We start from the raw sequence: 15,763 nt of genomic DNA on the forward strand, positions 1-15,763 counted from the left end.
TTGTCTTATAAAAACTAAAAGGAAAAAAAGGAATTATATCTTCTTTGGTTAAATTTAAGCTGGCAATAAAAAATATAATCTGTTAGAAGGCTTATATTTTATAATTAATATTTTTCAGCTATTAAGATAAAGGATAAACTAATGGGATGATTTACATTCACAGCCAGATATACTCATCATATAGTTAAGTTACTTCAAAATGCAAACAAAGTATTTTAGAGTAAACACATAGACTGTAAAGGTTTATACTTACAGATCCCAAACTGTAAAGTAATGGGAAAATACTGCCTCTTAACTATTTCCCAAACCACAGAACAATTCCAATTGGACAGTGTTTTTCTCTACCTCCACTTCTTACCTTAATCAACACTGCACTTCACTGCCCAGTCACTGTTTCTAAAACAATATTTAATACTATATTCTCTGCTGCCTCTGTGTATAGCAAAAGTCTTTTCCTCTGTGTTAATCTTTGATTACGTCTTTGTTTTTCCTTTTCTTGACATTTCTCACTTTTGATACAACAAGGATGTGGCTGCTCTCTCTTCTGGAAGGTAAACCTATTAATAATATGCTGTTGTGTGTAATCATGGTTTCATTTTAAAATTTTTGTCTTATGTATCTATCATAGCTCAGGCCTTGTTTCAGGCATTAGAGACAAAATAAGGGGCACAACAATAAACCCCTGCTCTCATATAGCTTGTATTCTAGTGGGGATGACAGACAATAAACAAATGTTATATGGAGTTGGGTGTTAAAAACAAAAACAGCGTGGGGCACAGGGTGACAGAGCGGGGTAGGAATGTTTTAGTTATACAAGGTGATCATTGGAAGGCTTCCTTGAAAAGGCAACATTGGAACAGAGATATAAGGGAGAAGCTCTATGAATACTTGGTGGCGGGAGTACTTATCCTAAAAAGAAAATAACAAGTACAAAGGCCCTGAGCAAAGAGCATACGTGGCTTGCTGAAGAAGCAGCAAAGAGACTGGTGGGGTAGAAGCAGAACAAGATTTGTTTCTCTTTCAATGTTTACCATTGTGGCCACGGTTTACTCTTTGCAAGATTTTAATATAACCTTTCAGATTTGAACAGATTCAGAGTCAGAGGTGGGGCTGTTTTAGTCTACTGGAAAAGTGGGAATGTTACTGAATAAAGTAATAAGTTGCTGCAATAAGGACTTTGGCTGAATACAGACTTATAAACAATCTAAATTACAGATATACTGCCTAGTTTTCTGACAGAGAGGGTAGGACAGTGGGAAGATTTAAGAGCTAGATCAGGTTTTGAGTCCTGGTTCTATGCTTATTTGCTATAAATGACCCTGAGTCAGAGTTTTAGGTATTAATACATGTATACTCTTTTACTGTTTTATTCTAATTTTATAATGCAAAAGTGGTATAGTAGTTATGGGGAAAGAATAATGGTTGGGAGCCAAAAATTTGAGTTAAATATCTTTGCTGCTGTTTATTAAATGTGAAGTCTAGACAAGTCATTTAGAAGCCTCAGTTTCTTTGTCTGTAAACATAAAATATCTACTTCATAATATTATAAAAATTAAATGACATGATGACTATGTTCGTGAAAATCATCTGTATACTATAAAATGTTAAACTGACTTAATATACATGCATATTTTTAAACTACATATGGGATCTTCAAAATTGTATTTAACTCACTTAAATTTTTTCATCTAAGTGCTTTCAAAATATATTTAATTTTACCTTTTGATTTATTTACTGTTATTTGCACTTTATGCAAAATCTATCCTTGGTAGTCAATTTCTTACTTTGGCCTATGATAAATTTTATAAAGTAATTTTTTTATCTTTTAAATTACAAAGTAAAATTCATTGAACTAGTCAACTTGAAATCCTCAAAAAGGATCAAAATGCAGACTTTCACTTTTACTTTATTTTTACTATATTTTACACAGATGATTATTTTGTAATAGAAAATAGGGGCACATGGAGAAAATAACTTGAAAGGATAATTAACAATCATTTTATATACTTCAGTAACTGTTAATGACTTTTCAGTGGATTTATTTTTGCAGGGGCAAGGGGGGACTATTTTTATCTTTTGATCCCTCACTGCTTAGCAAAATTATAGTATAGTAAACATAAATTCACAGTCACATATATATTATCAAATATTTGATATATGTTTTGAAGACTGTACTAGAGACAGACTATTCTATTTCTTAATATCATATAGCTAGCCATTAGTTAAAAGTGTCTATATGATGCTGGAGAGTAACTGGGAATTTAAGTCAAAAGAATAATAGCTGAAACCTTTAAAACATCCTCAGTGGTCTTCAAAATTTACATGAGATTTAACAGAATGGAACTTACTCCATGCCCTGTGCAGTCTGCCGTGCAATATCTATAAGTTTGATCATCTCGAATTTGGTCTCAATGATGTGGAGATGATGATATAAACTGGAGCCCTCACACCACTGGGTAACAATAGCCAGTTGTGGCTTTGTTGAATAACCCATGAAGAGGAGGATATTCACATGTCGCGTTTTCCTGTAAAAAGAAACATAACAGGAAATAGTAAATGTTGATACACTTTAGCAAATGTTAAAAAAAAAACAACACAAAACCAGGGCCAAAGCACTCTACTTGTCAATAAGATGCTGTCAGAAAAAGGTATTTTTTAGCAAGGCAGCAGAAGGATAAATTTAGATGAGACTTTAGGAATTATCTAGTCTAACACCCTAACTTTTTCATAAATGTCTTTTTTAGTGTACCTCATAGATAGGCAACTAGATATTATTTAAATACCTTTAATTATGGGACATTCATCACTGAGACTGTAGCCTGTTCCCACTATTCTTTTTTTCTTTTTCTTTTTTTTGGCTACATCATGCGGCATGTGGAATTCATGTTCCACAACTGGGGAATCTGAAGTTCCTTCACCAGGGATGGAATCTGTGCCCCTGCAGTGGAAGTGTGGAATCATAGCCACTGGACACCAGGGAAGTCCCCTCTTCTTTTCTTTCTTCCCTTTAAAGTAGTTCATACTAGAAAAACATTTTCCTGTAACTTTCATCACTGGCTTCTCTGTTCTACTCTCTAGAATAAAACAAGCAAGTTTATACCCTTTTGAACATAATAGCCTCCTATGGACCTAATGTCTCAGTTCTGTTGACAATTTTCTCCCTAAGTTATAGTTCCAGAATCCTCTGCATCTAAGTTCTCCTTGCCTGGACATACCCTAGTTTGCTCATTTCCCTCAAGTTCCAGGTTTGATACAATCTCTAAGTGTGTTCTGATAACCTTAGAATTTTGAGAGCAGTATTCCCATAAGAAGCACCACTTTCATGATCGGAACACTGTGTTTCCATTAATTCACTCTAGGATTAATATTTTTATCAGCTGTACCATATAATATTGCATACCACTTAAAAGAAAACAGTCAAAGACAAAATATACCCAGAAAGACTTTGTTTTGTCCATTTTGAGTAAATCTGTGAAGCTAACAGGAGCTGTCACTGGAAAACACAAGTTGATCAAGGTAACTTCTCTGGAAACATGATTCACACAGGCTTACCTGAGTACTCCTACTTCATTTTTGAAGGCCTGTAACTGCTGAGGTGTGGGTGCTGTCACATTCAACATTTTCACTGCCACATCACCTAAAAGGTAATTGCCATTCCAAATGTCATTCCAATCTTTAATTAAAATTTAAAAACATAAAAAACTCTAGGGTATTTTCACAAATTACCACAGCATTAAAACCATACCATTGCAAAATTGCAAATAAATTATACCTTAACTACCTAAATGGCATTAATTTTCAAACGATAAAAACTAAAAATTACACTCCTATACGAGTATTTTAAAATACCAATCCCTGTCCCCCCGCCCCTCAAAAACAACCAGCCTATCTCATTTTTCCCTTGGAAATTTAGTTTAACCAATTAAATACCCATGATATTTTCCTAGCTATTTAGCAAAAGTAAATTAGATGCATTCACTAACTGAATGTTAAAACTGTAGATGACAGGCAGAACGGAACTTTGCGGAAATAGAAAACTGCAAACTTCTTTATCAGAGTATTTAACACTTTCTTCAAATCCATGGATCACTTATTGCTTTTACTTGGAAAAATTATTTAAAAAAAAACTTTATATGAAACAGGTACAATTCTTACACACTGCCAAAAGGTGTATAAATTGGTACAACCACCTGAAACACTGTGTTAATATCTACTTCAGTTCAGATCAGTTGCTCAGTCGTGTCCGACTCTTTGCGACCCCATGAATCGCAGCACGCGAGGCCTCCCTGTCCATCACCAACTCCCGGAGTTCACCCAGACTCACGTCCATCGAGTCGGTGATGCCATCCAGCCATCTCATCCTCTGTTGTCCCCTTTTCCTCCTGCCCCCAATCCCTCCCAGCATCAGGATGTTTTCCAGTGAGTCAACTCTTCGCATGAAGTGGCCAAAGTATTGGAGTTTCAGCTTTAGCATCAGTCCCTCCAATGAACACCCAGGACTGATCTCTTTTAGAATGGACTACTGGCCCCACAAGTCTTTCCTAGATATATACCAACCACCATGGACACATATGTTCACTAAATGACAGGTGTTAAGAATATTCATAGCAGCAGTGTTTATAAAAGCCCCAAACTGGAAACTATTCAAATGCTGGTCACACAGTATATAGTCATGCCTATAGTCACACAATGAACACTATATAGAGAATGAATAACCTACAACTACATACAATAATACAGATGAGTCTTATAAACAACATTGTGTAAAAAGGGCCAGACACAAAGGAGTGCATACTGTATTATTATGTCTATTCAGGTATGGATAGTGGCTACTCTTGAGGGTGGGGGACATGAAAAGGACGTCTAGAGTTCTGGGAATGCTCTGTTTATTGACCAGATGCGTTAACTTTGCAAAATTTTAGCTACCTGTATATTAAAGTGCACTTATTTGCATGTATATTTCAATATAATTAAACTAACATTGATTTTTCCTGATTATCAAGTGCTTATAGCAAAAAAACTAACAAACTTACAAAATTAAACATTTTAAAAGCATAAGGAATAAAATAAAAATCTCCCATAATCATGTCATTCAAAAATGATCACTGTTAACCTACTCCTGTATACTCTGTGTGTATACTCAGTCACTTCAGTCGTGTCTGACTCTTTACGACCCTATGGATTATAGTCTGCCAGGCTCCTCTGTCCTTGAGATTGTCCAAGCAAGAATACCAGAGTGGGTTGCCATGCCCTCCTCCAGGGGATCCTCCTGACCCAGAGATCGAACCCACGTCTCTTGTATCTTTTACATTGGCAGGGTGGACTCTTGATCACTAGTGCCGTATGGGGAGACCTGTTGTATTCCTTACTAGGCTCTTAAAAGTACGCAGTATGAACATTTATAAATATGTATGAAAAGGACAGGGGCTTCCCTGGTGGCTCAGCAGTAAAGAACCTGCCTGCAATGCAGGGGACCTAGGTTTGACCCCTGAGTTGGGAAGATCCTTTGGAAAAGGAAATGGCAACCCACTCCAGCATTCTTGCCTGGAGAATCCCATGGACAGAGGAGCCTAGTGGGCTACAGTCTATGGGATTACCAAGAGTCAGACACAACTGACTAACACACACACATGAAAAAGACAACCTAGAAAAGATATATACTAAAATACTGATGGTCATTTAGAAAATTATGATATATATATGTAGCATCATAGTATGGGATATTATACATGCTGCTTTTAAAATATACCACTGAAACTTTTCCGTATCAATAAATATAGATCTGCCATACCATTTTACTGTCTATATAATTATATATGGACGTTATCAGTATAATCCAATCTTCTTTTAATGGGCATTTTAAGTTATTTCCATTTTTCATTAATAGTAAATCTCCAATGAATATACTTACACATGTTTGTTCATGTTCTACATATGAAATTATTGGCTCCATATACATATTGCCAAACTGCCCTCCAGAAAATTCATAGCAATTTACTTTCCCACCAGCAGCATTACAATCACAACCCTAAACAATCAATTAAAATAATTTTTTGTCCATTTATTTTTTCAAAGAAAGATAAGTCACTTAAGAAGCAATGATGATTTCTATTTTTTGAATTTTTAATTCTTTCACAAGTAGTGAGACTGAACATTTTTTATATGTTTACTGGTCATTTCTTCCTTTGGTTAAGTTCTCTTTTTATATGTTTACTTGTGGTTTATAATATAAATAAAATTACCAACAGAAAGACTTATAAAAAAAATATCTTGGTGACTAGCTCATCCGGAGGATCATCATCTTTAAAAATTATTACTGAAGTATAATGAGAGGACTTCTGGTTACTGTGAATCCAATTTTTATTTCCCATAATTTTTGTTAAAAACCTTTGGGGAACTCTTGCATCTGATCAAAACAGCTTAATGATACAAACAGTGAATACTACCTTTGATATTTTCTTTTTAACAAAAGTTGTGACAGGATCACTGTATGACATACGTACCATGCCACTTTCCCTTGTAGACCGTCCCAAATGACCCTGATCCAATTCTTTGTCCCACTGTGATCTGTCCATCAGGAATCTCCCAATCGTCACTTGAATCCCGTCTACCAAGCGTTTTCTTGATAAAAATAAGACAAAAGTCAAGCCAAAGCAAACAGAAAAGGAAAACTTTATGTTTGACACTAAGTACATTCCTCTATTTCTGAAAGGGACATAAGAAGAGAATAAGAACTTTGGGGAGAAACAAAACAAAACTATACTCTAGAGGAATAATACGAAGATGATTCTTACAATACACAACTTAAGTTTAAGAACTAAGTCAATATTAGGATGGAAATAATTCAGTAAAAATAAAAATTATTTATTGGTTATGAGCAGAAATGTTATATTAAATTTCAGTATTAAAATCAATAAAATAAAGCAACTTAAAAAAAAAATCATTTGGAAGACCACTGGGGCAAGATAAGCACTACACATTTGCGACTAGCTTTGGCTCCAAAGGCCAAAAATTTGAGTTAAGGTACTAGGCAACTGTTGATAATCTTAATTACTTTCTCCCAGTCAGTACTAACTTACTTCATACATCTTATCTGATCCAATCTCTCTCTCAAAAATGTTAGCAACACGTACAAAACTCTGGTATGACAGAGGATCCACTTAGCCAATACATACTAGTGCACTACTGCTAATGTGATTAGTTTTTAATAAATATTTAAGTTACAGCATAAATTTAATTTTTCAATAGGAAAAAATGTCCTTTGGTAGATATTTGAATTTCAGACCAACTCTTTAAAACATATATGCCTAATGCTTCCTAAAATACCAGCTTACTCTCTTTCCATAGTTCAGAAACAGAACACTATTCTAACTCCTTCCAAACTGCCTTTTACTCAATTATATTAAGAGTTGAGAGCAAAAATCAACATTGTGGGAATATGCTTTAAGCAAAAACCTATCAGCTCTTAATGATTTCTAAGAAGAAAGCACTTCAGAGGAAAAAAGATATACACTCTCACCATTCGATTCCTATCTTCTGAGGATGAAGAGGACTTTCTTTCTCGCTGAGGTCCTGGAGATTTCTGCAATGCTTTCACATTAGAGAGTGAGCCAGGTAATGAGGCAGGGGGTGTGGCGGATAAACCTGTGGTTGATCCTAAGTTAGTGAAAGGAAAAATTTATCTATTAAAGGAGGATCAAGTACGTTAGCTTACTGGGGGCAGAGGGTGCAGGGAGATGTAGACTTATTTTAAAAAATGCAGTGCATGTTTTAATACTGACCATTAGGAAAGGACAGGCAAAAAGAGGGCCTCATTTGGTGATTAACTATAAATTTAAAAACTATAGTTTCTTTTAGTTTTACAGTTTTAGCATTTTGGTCAATTTAATAACCTTTAAAATATATGATTATAGATAAATACTTTGCTTACTGCTGCAGAGCCTAGGAGAAAAACAATCTTAAATATATCCCAATTTTTTCTTTGACCAAAAAAACCAAAAAGCAAAATCAATGTAAAAGCAAACATAAAAAATAAACTTTAATTATGTGACATTAACAGCCAATCAATAATAATAATAAAAAAGAGAGAAATGCTCCAAATGGAAACATTTTCTAATAATGGCCTTAATATTGACATTATCTAACTCTTTCATATTAGCCACTAAAATTTAAAAAAATCCTACACTACATACTATACACTATTTAAGAGAGATACTGGTCACTGTCATTGGTTTCTGGAGCTTTATTTTGCTAAACAAAGATTAATTTTACCTGCACAACAAAGTTAATGGCAACAAAGCCAAGTAGGTTTCTCAAGACTTTCTGAAAAATCTCTGCCTATAAAATGAGAACAAGTTAAGTGCAATGGCATCTCAGCCAAGTTACTACAAACGGAAATATTTTATCAGCAAAATGAGTCCAAGGGCTACACTCTTTGAAAATGGACTCAGCTGGCAGGGTTGCATACCTTTCTCATGGATACTTTTTCTTCCAAGTGCTGACTGAGCAAAAATTCCAATTCATGTACAGAAAGCACCTGGTTCAGAGGGGTTCAGGGTAATGACTCCTGGTGGAGCCTGAGTATAGCTAAGCAGGACTGAGATGTCAGTTAATATTGCGCAAACAGAAAAAGACTTCCATTTTCTAAAAAAAGTAGGTAACTACTCTCAAGTTAAAAAGTCACTCTCTCTCAAAGGACAAGGATCAAAATACTAATGGCAACATTTAAAATGTTAAAACTGTGCAGAAATTTCATCATTACTACACCAGATATGTCATCATGTGGAATTTCCATGATCTCACATGCAATTTTCTAAAAGAAAATGACACCTGGAGTATCTATTAATTACAGTTATTAACTGGAGTATCTATTAACTACAATCCATATTCTGCCTTCCATTGATAATATTTCAACATCATGAAGCCTTAACTGTTTACCCAGGCTTCACAATCCTGATCTACTCAGTGCTGTACTGCATCACTTACTTTAATTACACTACTCGGTTCTCTATAACTTCCAGCCCATTCCATGGATTCTCTGAGAAAGTTGGGCAGAAAGAGCAAAAATCTGAAAACCATCATTCATTCAGAATAAGTAACAGACACTAGCAAAAACCAGTAAATATAATTCTTTAAAAATATTTAGAGCAAGACACTTGTCTAAATTTTGACTTAAATTTTTAAGAATTAGTTTAACCACTAGTTAAAGAATGGTGAGATAAAATGGATGGGTGAAATTATACTGCTACACTCTCCCCTCATATGAGAGCATAACTCAAAGTATCAATCTTAATTTTCTAAAGTATGCTAAAATACCTCAAATACATTGCAGATCTTCTTTAAGTTCCCTAGTTTTGATATAAAATATACATGGCTTATGTTAAAAAAAAAATACATATTACAAAAAGTCAAAGCCAAAAGTCTAATAAGAACTCATAATAGGGATTTCCATTTTTTAAAAACCAAAAAAATTGATATTAGCAACCATCAAGGTTATCACCTAAATGGATTAAAGTAAAAGAAATTCAGCTTGAAGAAAACCCTCCCCACATTATTTGCTGCCACCCCCTGAGTTTAAGAAATTATCAAGACCAAAAAGTAGTATTAACAAAACACAAGATGGAAGTTTCAGCTCTCGCTTTTAAACATTTATGACAGACAGCATACAGAAAGCTTGTGGAAGTGAGTATGTGTGAGAAGCACATTCAGAGCACTCCAGCCAGGCCAAGCAGAAATTTAGCACTGAAAACTCTCACACTTACAAACACACTGTGAGGGTGAGACACAAACAGCATCTGTTGTTTATATTTAATTTGCTTTGGGTGAAAACAAGAAAGAAGAGCCCAACTACCTCTGAACACTGGGCCAGGCTCAAAATCAAACACTATTTCACTGGGGACAGAATGTAGGAGGGGACTGGGAGTCCGGGATTGGTATTTCCGAAGACAGCGCATCAGCTGGTTCAAAGGGGCTGTTAGAAGAGAAAGAGAGGGGCAGGCAAACACAGGAAGACAGACACAGAAGAAATGAAAGAAATCACGAGGAATAAATAAGATGAGTTGAAGCCTGCTTCACAAAATAATTCTGGATGTTTAAAAAACTGCTTATTTTCATAAAATTCCAATCATTCTTTTAAGTGATTCATATAAAGGATAAATGCTGTTTGATTTTTGGTACTAAGCAGGCAATTTTTATGACTAAGTTAACTCTGTGATGCTAACGTGATGGCAACATTTAAATGCTGAATGTACTGGGCAAAATTATCAAAGCCACAGCTATTAAGACATATGAAAGTCAAACTGGCAGCAACATTAATTGGTGGGTTCATGGAATAACAAACAGGAAAAAAAAAACTTTTGTAACTATGTACTACATATAGTAAATACTAAGTCCAGAGTACATAACACAGGCTTATTATTTTGGTAGGTCCACAACTATACAGAAACATAACAAAAGATGGTTCATGCAACATTTGACATAAAGTATCTTTGCATCTGGGCTTAGATATTTTGAATATAAAGCAGGGTCACAGTGAAGAGACTGACTCTAAACAAAGTATGTGGGCACTGCAGGGCTTCCTTATTAAACAGACCACAGTTGAAGAGGGAAGCATAAAGGACCACCTGGAAGAAAACGTCAAGACTGTTTCAAACAGCATCTCTTACAAAAATCTTATGGGGATAAACTCTTATTTAAAAAAGTATTTTCTAAAGTAATGTTTTGCTATGACCCCAATATTCACTGGGTGCCAGAGTAAACAGCTGATAAAATTCTTTAAGAAATCTCAATTTGATCTCTCATTTGCTTATTTTATTTACTGGACTAGTAAAAGGGGAACTGGGCTTTTCTATTAGGAGTCCACGCTATAAAATTTATCTTCCAGGGCCTTCTAGAAAGCTGAAGGGAAGTAGTTGACAGTGTCTATCAAACTGACAAGCTGTAGCAGGTAATCCCAGGGATTCTCCCCAAGAACGATTTAAGGAAGTCAAGTTTTAACTGATTGTAAAAAAAACTGATTGCTCAGTCTTTAAGTATTAGTGGAGATAGGAATAAAATGGGCAAAATGATTTGATAAAAACATTTAAAAAATTGTAGATGTCACATTTAAGACTCCCTTTTATGTCCTCTCTTTTTCTCTGTTTCTGGAGTTAAAATTTAAAATCAGTTAAAATTTTATTAGAGATAAATGATAATTACTAAAGAAAAGCAAACAATTTTTTATTTTTCTCTACATCTTTTTCTCTGTGTCTGTGTTTCATGAAAGAAGCAAATATAAAGGAGACAAGCAGCAAAGCAATTGCATTCTTCCCGGGGTTTTTTTTTGTTTGTTTTAAATTGAAATCACTACTTACCTCCATCACTACGAAACCCTTGGTCTCTAATCAAGTCCTACAAATAGATAGTAATGTATACTTAATCAAAGCATATGATAAAAAAGCAACAACATTTTATTTTCCACTAAGCATTAACAGAAAGGTGAGTTCAAAATAATACCTGTCTTATAAATTACTTCACAAAACAGAAAGAATATGAAATTAACTAGTGAACATGATAAAATAAAAACTTTGAAACACCTGCCAACCTAACCCTAGACTGAAGGGATTTTTAGTCCTGATCAAATGCTGAAATCCATTTCAGGCCATTTAAAACCAATGGCTGCATTAATGCTCAAAAACATTCTATTGGCACATATTAAGAGCCATAAAATGTTCATACCCTTTGATCCTGTAATTCCACTTCTGGGAATTTTTCCTAAAGAAATAATTCATAAGAAAAAATGATATGCACAAAGATGTTTAGTGCAACATTATCCATTATACTAAAAAATAATTATTTCCCTATTTTAGGCATACTGACATTTTAGGCATATTGACATATTGGTTAAGTAAATTATAGTGTGTCAATTTAGAACATATTATGCAGCTACTAAAACAGTTATGAAATTTGAATCATGAAACATGTTTATAATTAAAAAAGGATACAAAATTAAGTGTACACTGATATGATCATAAGAATATAAATGTTTAAGGACACACTAGAAGGGAAACATTTTTTTAGTTGTCTTTATTATTAAAATACAGCTTTTTACAACAGACAATGTGAGGCAGGGCAGCGGGGGAGGAGTCTACTGGCAATGTAGTGCAATTTGGACCAATTTGGACTTTGACAGAACTTAGTTTACCCAGTATAACTGATGACTGACCTACCCCAAATGTCTCTAAATATGCCCAAAGGCTTATAAGCTAAAACAAGAGAAGATTCTTTACAGATGCATTTCTGCCATGTTCAATGTACTATAAAAAACCTTTACCATTTTATACAGAATAATCAACAAATATCTGCAAATAAGGTGCTAAGTGTTAGTGGTTGTATGACTACCAATAAATATAAAATCATGGTGGTCTCACTAACTTTGAGTTCTTGACAGCTTATCATCTAATAAAGATATACAAACATAGAAATTACATAAAAATAAGAGCTTAAGAAAACAATAAAAAAAGGTGCCAAAGTTGCTTAATTAATTGCCAAATAAACAGTATATGTAAAAAGATTCTTGGTGCAACATAAGTTCAAAGGATAAAGAAATAACTATAGAACTTGGTCACTGGTGAAGCATTTGAAGAAGTTAATCTAAGAGCTGGAGTTTGAGCGGTAGGTAGGAGGCAGAAAAGCAGAGGCAGAATTCCTTGGTGGTCCAGGACTCTGAGCTTTCACTGCTGAGAGCTGGGGTTTAAGCCCTCATCAGGGAAGTATAATCCCATAAGCTGAGCAGCGCTGCCAAAAAAAAAAAAGAAAGGCCTTCTGGACAACCTACTGCTAATAACCACCATAAGCTTGTATTTTCCGATCTTAAATATGTTCTTAAAGCTGTCTGACAATCTTTTTCTATGTGATCTAGGTTAAACAGGACCTTCTAGTATTCCAATACTGGCTATTTCAAACTTTCCCCCAATTTCCAATGGTTCCTTTCCTAATTACTGCTCTTCCCCTTTTCAGCAGGATAGAGAAAACAGAAGCTATCAAAGAACATTCTGTTCTGTCTCTATATCTACAAACATCTACATAATATTAGCTATAATTTCTGAATTCTTTTTTTGTGCCAAGAATAATAATCACTACAAGGGGCAGACACTGTTAGCTCCACAGTTAGGTCATCTGCCCATGGTCTCTCTGCCTCTAAAGAGTTCAGAGGCAGCTATGTTCACCTTTAACTCCTCAAGCCTGGCGGGCTGCCGTATCTGGGGTCGCACAGAGTCGGACACGACTGAAGCGACTTAGCAGCAGCAGCCCCTGAGGAACATCACTTCCAAGTTCAAGGAATTTTTATTTACTACCTTAATTACTCCTTCTCTTGTTCTTTTGAACCTCTCTCTTTACTTGCTTCTTCCCCTCAAGTTACAAGTATGCTCAAGTCTCTCACATGACTCTGCTTCAGTCTATGGCTTTCATCATTCCTTTGTAGCCAAACTTCTCAAATCTGGCACTCAATCCCACATCTTTACCAGCTTTTGCTCTCTTCTACTAGACCTCTAAAACAGCTCTCAATGACATCAAAATGACACTGTAATTGTCCAGTTCAATAGTTATATTGAATACATTCAATAGTTATATCTCATTTGAGTCTCAATGACAACTGCCATCAACTACTTCAGCATTCTTGAAGTCCCCATTTCTCCCTGTGGCTTCTTCAACACCACTTTCTCTTATTTGTTTGAAGCTAAATTTAGGAAGAGGAGCCTATAATGGAGACAGAGAAAGACAGTCTCTGCCTATATCTCAAATGTTAATGATCACTAGGGTTGCATTTCTACCATCATTTACATTCATGACTTTAACACAAATAGGCTAATTATTTCTAAATGCGTATCTCTACTCAAGGTCTTTATTTCAACTGGTACTAGACTTCTAAACCAGTAAAGATGCACAGACATCTTCAAGTCAGTATGTCCAAAATAAAAGTTAACATTTTCATTCCTACAACCCCTGTTCTTCCCTAGGCATTTCTATCTTAATGAATCAAATAAATACTATGTATACACCTAAGGCAGAGAATTCTAGGCATTGTCTTTTTTTATCTCTCATCTCCCACTTCTCTCTCTCCTCTACTACTAGATAGACCAGCAATTGCCTATAAGAAGAATGGCCAGGTTTTACCCCATTTCAATCATTTATCACCTGTGTGATCTGGAAAAAGTTTCTTGACATCTCTAAATCTAATTTTCTTAACAGTAAAAGAAGGAAAATAATAGTACTTAACTCACAAGTGTTTATGAGGATGGAATAAGAAATTTTATGTACTTGGTAAAGGACCTAGCACATAGTAAGCATGCCATTTACAGTATCAATCCTAACAACCATGTCTATCAAATCTCTCACTAATTCAAAAGATTTTTCTAAAGTAAAGAGCTGACCACTTTCTTTCCCACTCAGTTTACTGGACCCTTCACTATCAGCTACTACAGAGACCTCAGAATAATACATGTCATCTTCCCTACAATATCAAGTATTAATTACATCCCACATAAAGGTACTTCCATACTTCTGTACATACCATTTCCTTAACAAATGTTCTTCCTTCTTAAAACCCCTAACACTAGGTACTTAATAAATCCCTACTCCTTCATATTCATTGTTCATCTTCTACAATCTGGCTTAAATGTTGTCTCTTCTCTGCTAAACTTGACTGTCTTTAATCAGGTAGAGTTCATCCCCTTCTATAAACTATCATTGTATATTTTTGTGTTTATTTATTTATATGTCTGATTCATCCATTAGACCGTGATCTCCCTGAGGGCAAAGACTGTATGCTAATTCATCTTAATTCCCTATTCTGATACAGTGCCTATCCCACAGTAAATATTAAATTTGGTTTACTGGAATAATAAATGATAAATAATGACTGAAACTGAATGAGATAACTGAAACTGAATGAAATGCTAAAAGGTTTATATTTTATAACCAATGGGAAGTAAACAAAAGTTTTATAACAAAGGAACAGATGGTGATTGAAGTCTTACAATAAATAATAAAACAGAATAAAACCCTATTCTGACAGTAGCAATAAAGAATGTAAATGGACAGAGAAATCAATGGCAGGAAATTTATATAGCAGATTAATGTCAGTTCAGGTGAAGAAATATGGGCCCAAATGGTGGTAGAAAAAACAAATTTGAGATACATATCAAAAGGAAAGGTGATATCTTATGACTATTTGCTTATGGGGAAGATGAAAAAGAAAGATGTAAACATGACACTCCAAATGTTCAAGCCCAAGAGAACAGGAGAATCTTAGGAACTCTAAGATATAAAGAGAAATAGTCTAAAAGAATGTTACTTTTGAAAGTAAATACAAAGTTTACAACTTTGAACATACTGACAATAGATCTAACCTAGAAATAAGTTTTGATTTCATATTTCACAAAATCCCCTTATTCATTTATTTCCCTCTCCTACTTTTTTCCCCCTTTGTATGTGGGTCTAGGCAGATGGAAGAAGACCTTTTTAGCTGAGAAAAACTGGTATTAAGAAAAGGCTACTTTAAATAAATCCAACAAAATCAGAAAAAAAAATTTCATAGCAAAAAGTAGGAAGAAAGTCTGACTTGGGAATGTATCTTGAAAAATGAAATTAAGATTGATAAAAAGTTTATTTTCATTCACTTCAACAAAAATATTGTTATAATGTCAACAATATGCTAATTCTTAGAATACAGAGGGAATCAAGGTTTTGTTGGCCGTAATATCAAACTTACAATAACATAAAC

The 15,763-nt window shown here is 34.5% G+C and overlaps 1 protein-coding gene across 9 annotated transcripts in view; it reads right to left on the minus strand.

The window, feature by feature from the left end:
- Positions 1 to 15,763, minus strand: part of BRAF (B-Raf proto-oncogene, serine/threonine kinase) — a 165,952-nt gene that overhangs the window by 45,027 nt on the left and 105,162 nt on the right. For 8 of the 9 annotated variants that reach the window (XM_044946961.1, XM_044946957.1, XM_044946955.1 and 5 more), the window contains 5 exons: positions 11,352 to 11,388; positions 7,520 to 7,656; positions 6,504 to 6,621; positions 3,553 to 3,637; positions 2,349 to 2,525 (listed from right to left, as the gene is read on the minus strand). In XM_044946961.1, the coding sequence (XP_044802896.1) occupies positions 2,349 to 2,525; positions 3,553 to 3,637; positions 6,504 to 6,621; positions 7,520 to 7,656; positions 11,352 to 11,388 (554 nt within the window). Of the gene's footprint in view, positions 1 to 2,348; positions 2,526 to 3,552; positions 3,638 to 6,503; positions 6,622 to 7,519; positions 7,657 to 9,850; positions 9,971 to 11,351; positions 11,389 to 15,763 lie in introns of all 9 variants that reach the window. The other variant, XM_044946962.1, reaches the window with a different exon arrangement.

Source organism: Bubalus bubalis, chromosome 8 (genome assembly GCF_019923935.1).
Source record: "Bubalus bubalis isolate 160015118507 breed Murrah chromosome 8, NDDB_SH_1, whole genome shotgun sequence".
Taxonomy (NCBI): Eukaryota; Metazoa; Chordata; class Mammalia; order Artiodactyla; family Bovidae; genus Bubalus; species Bubalus bubalis.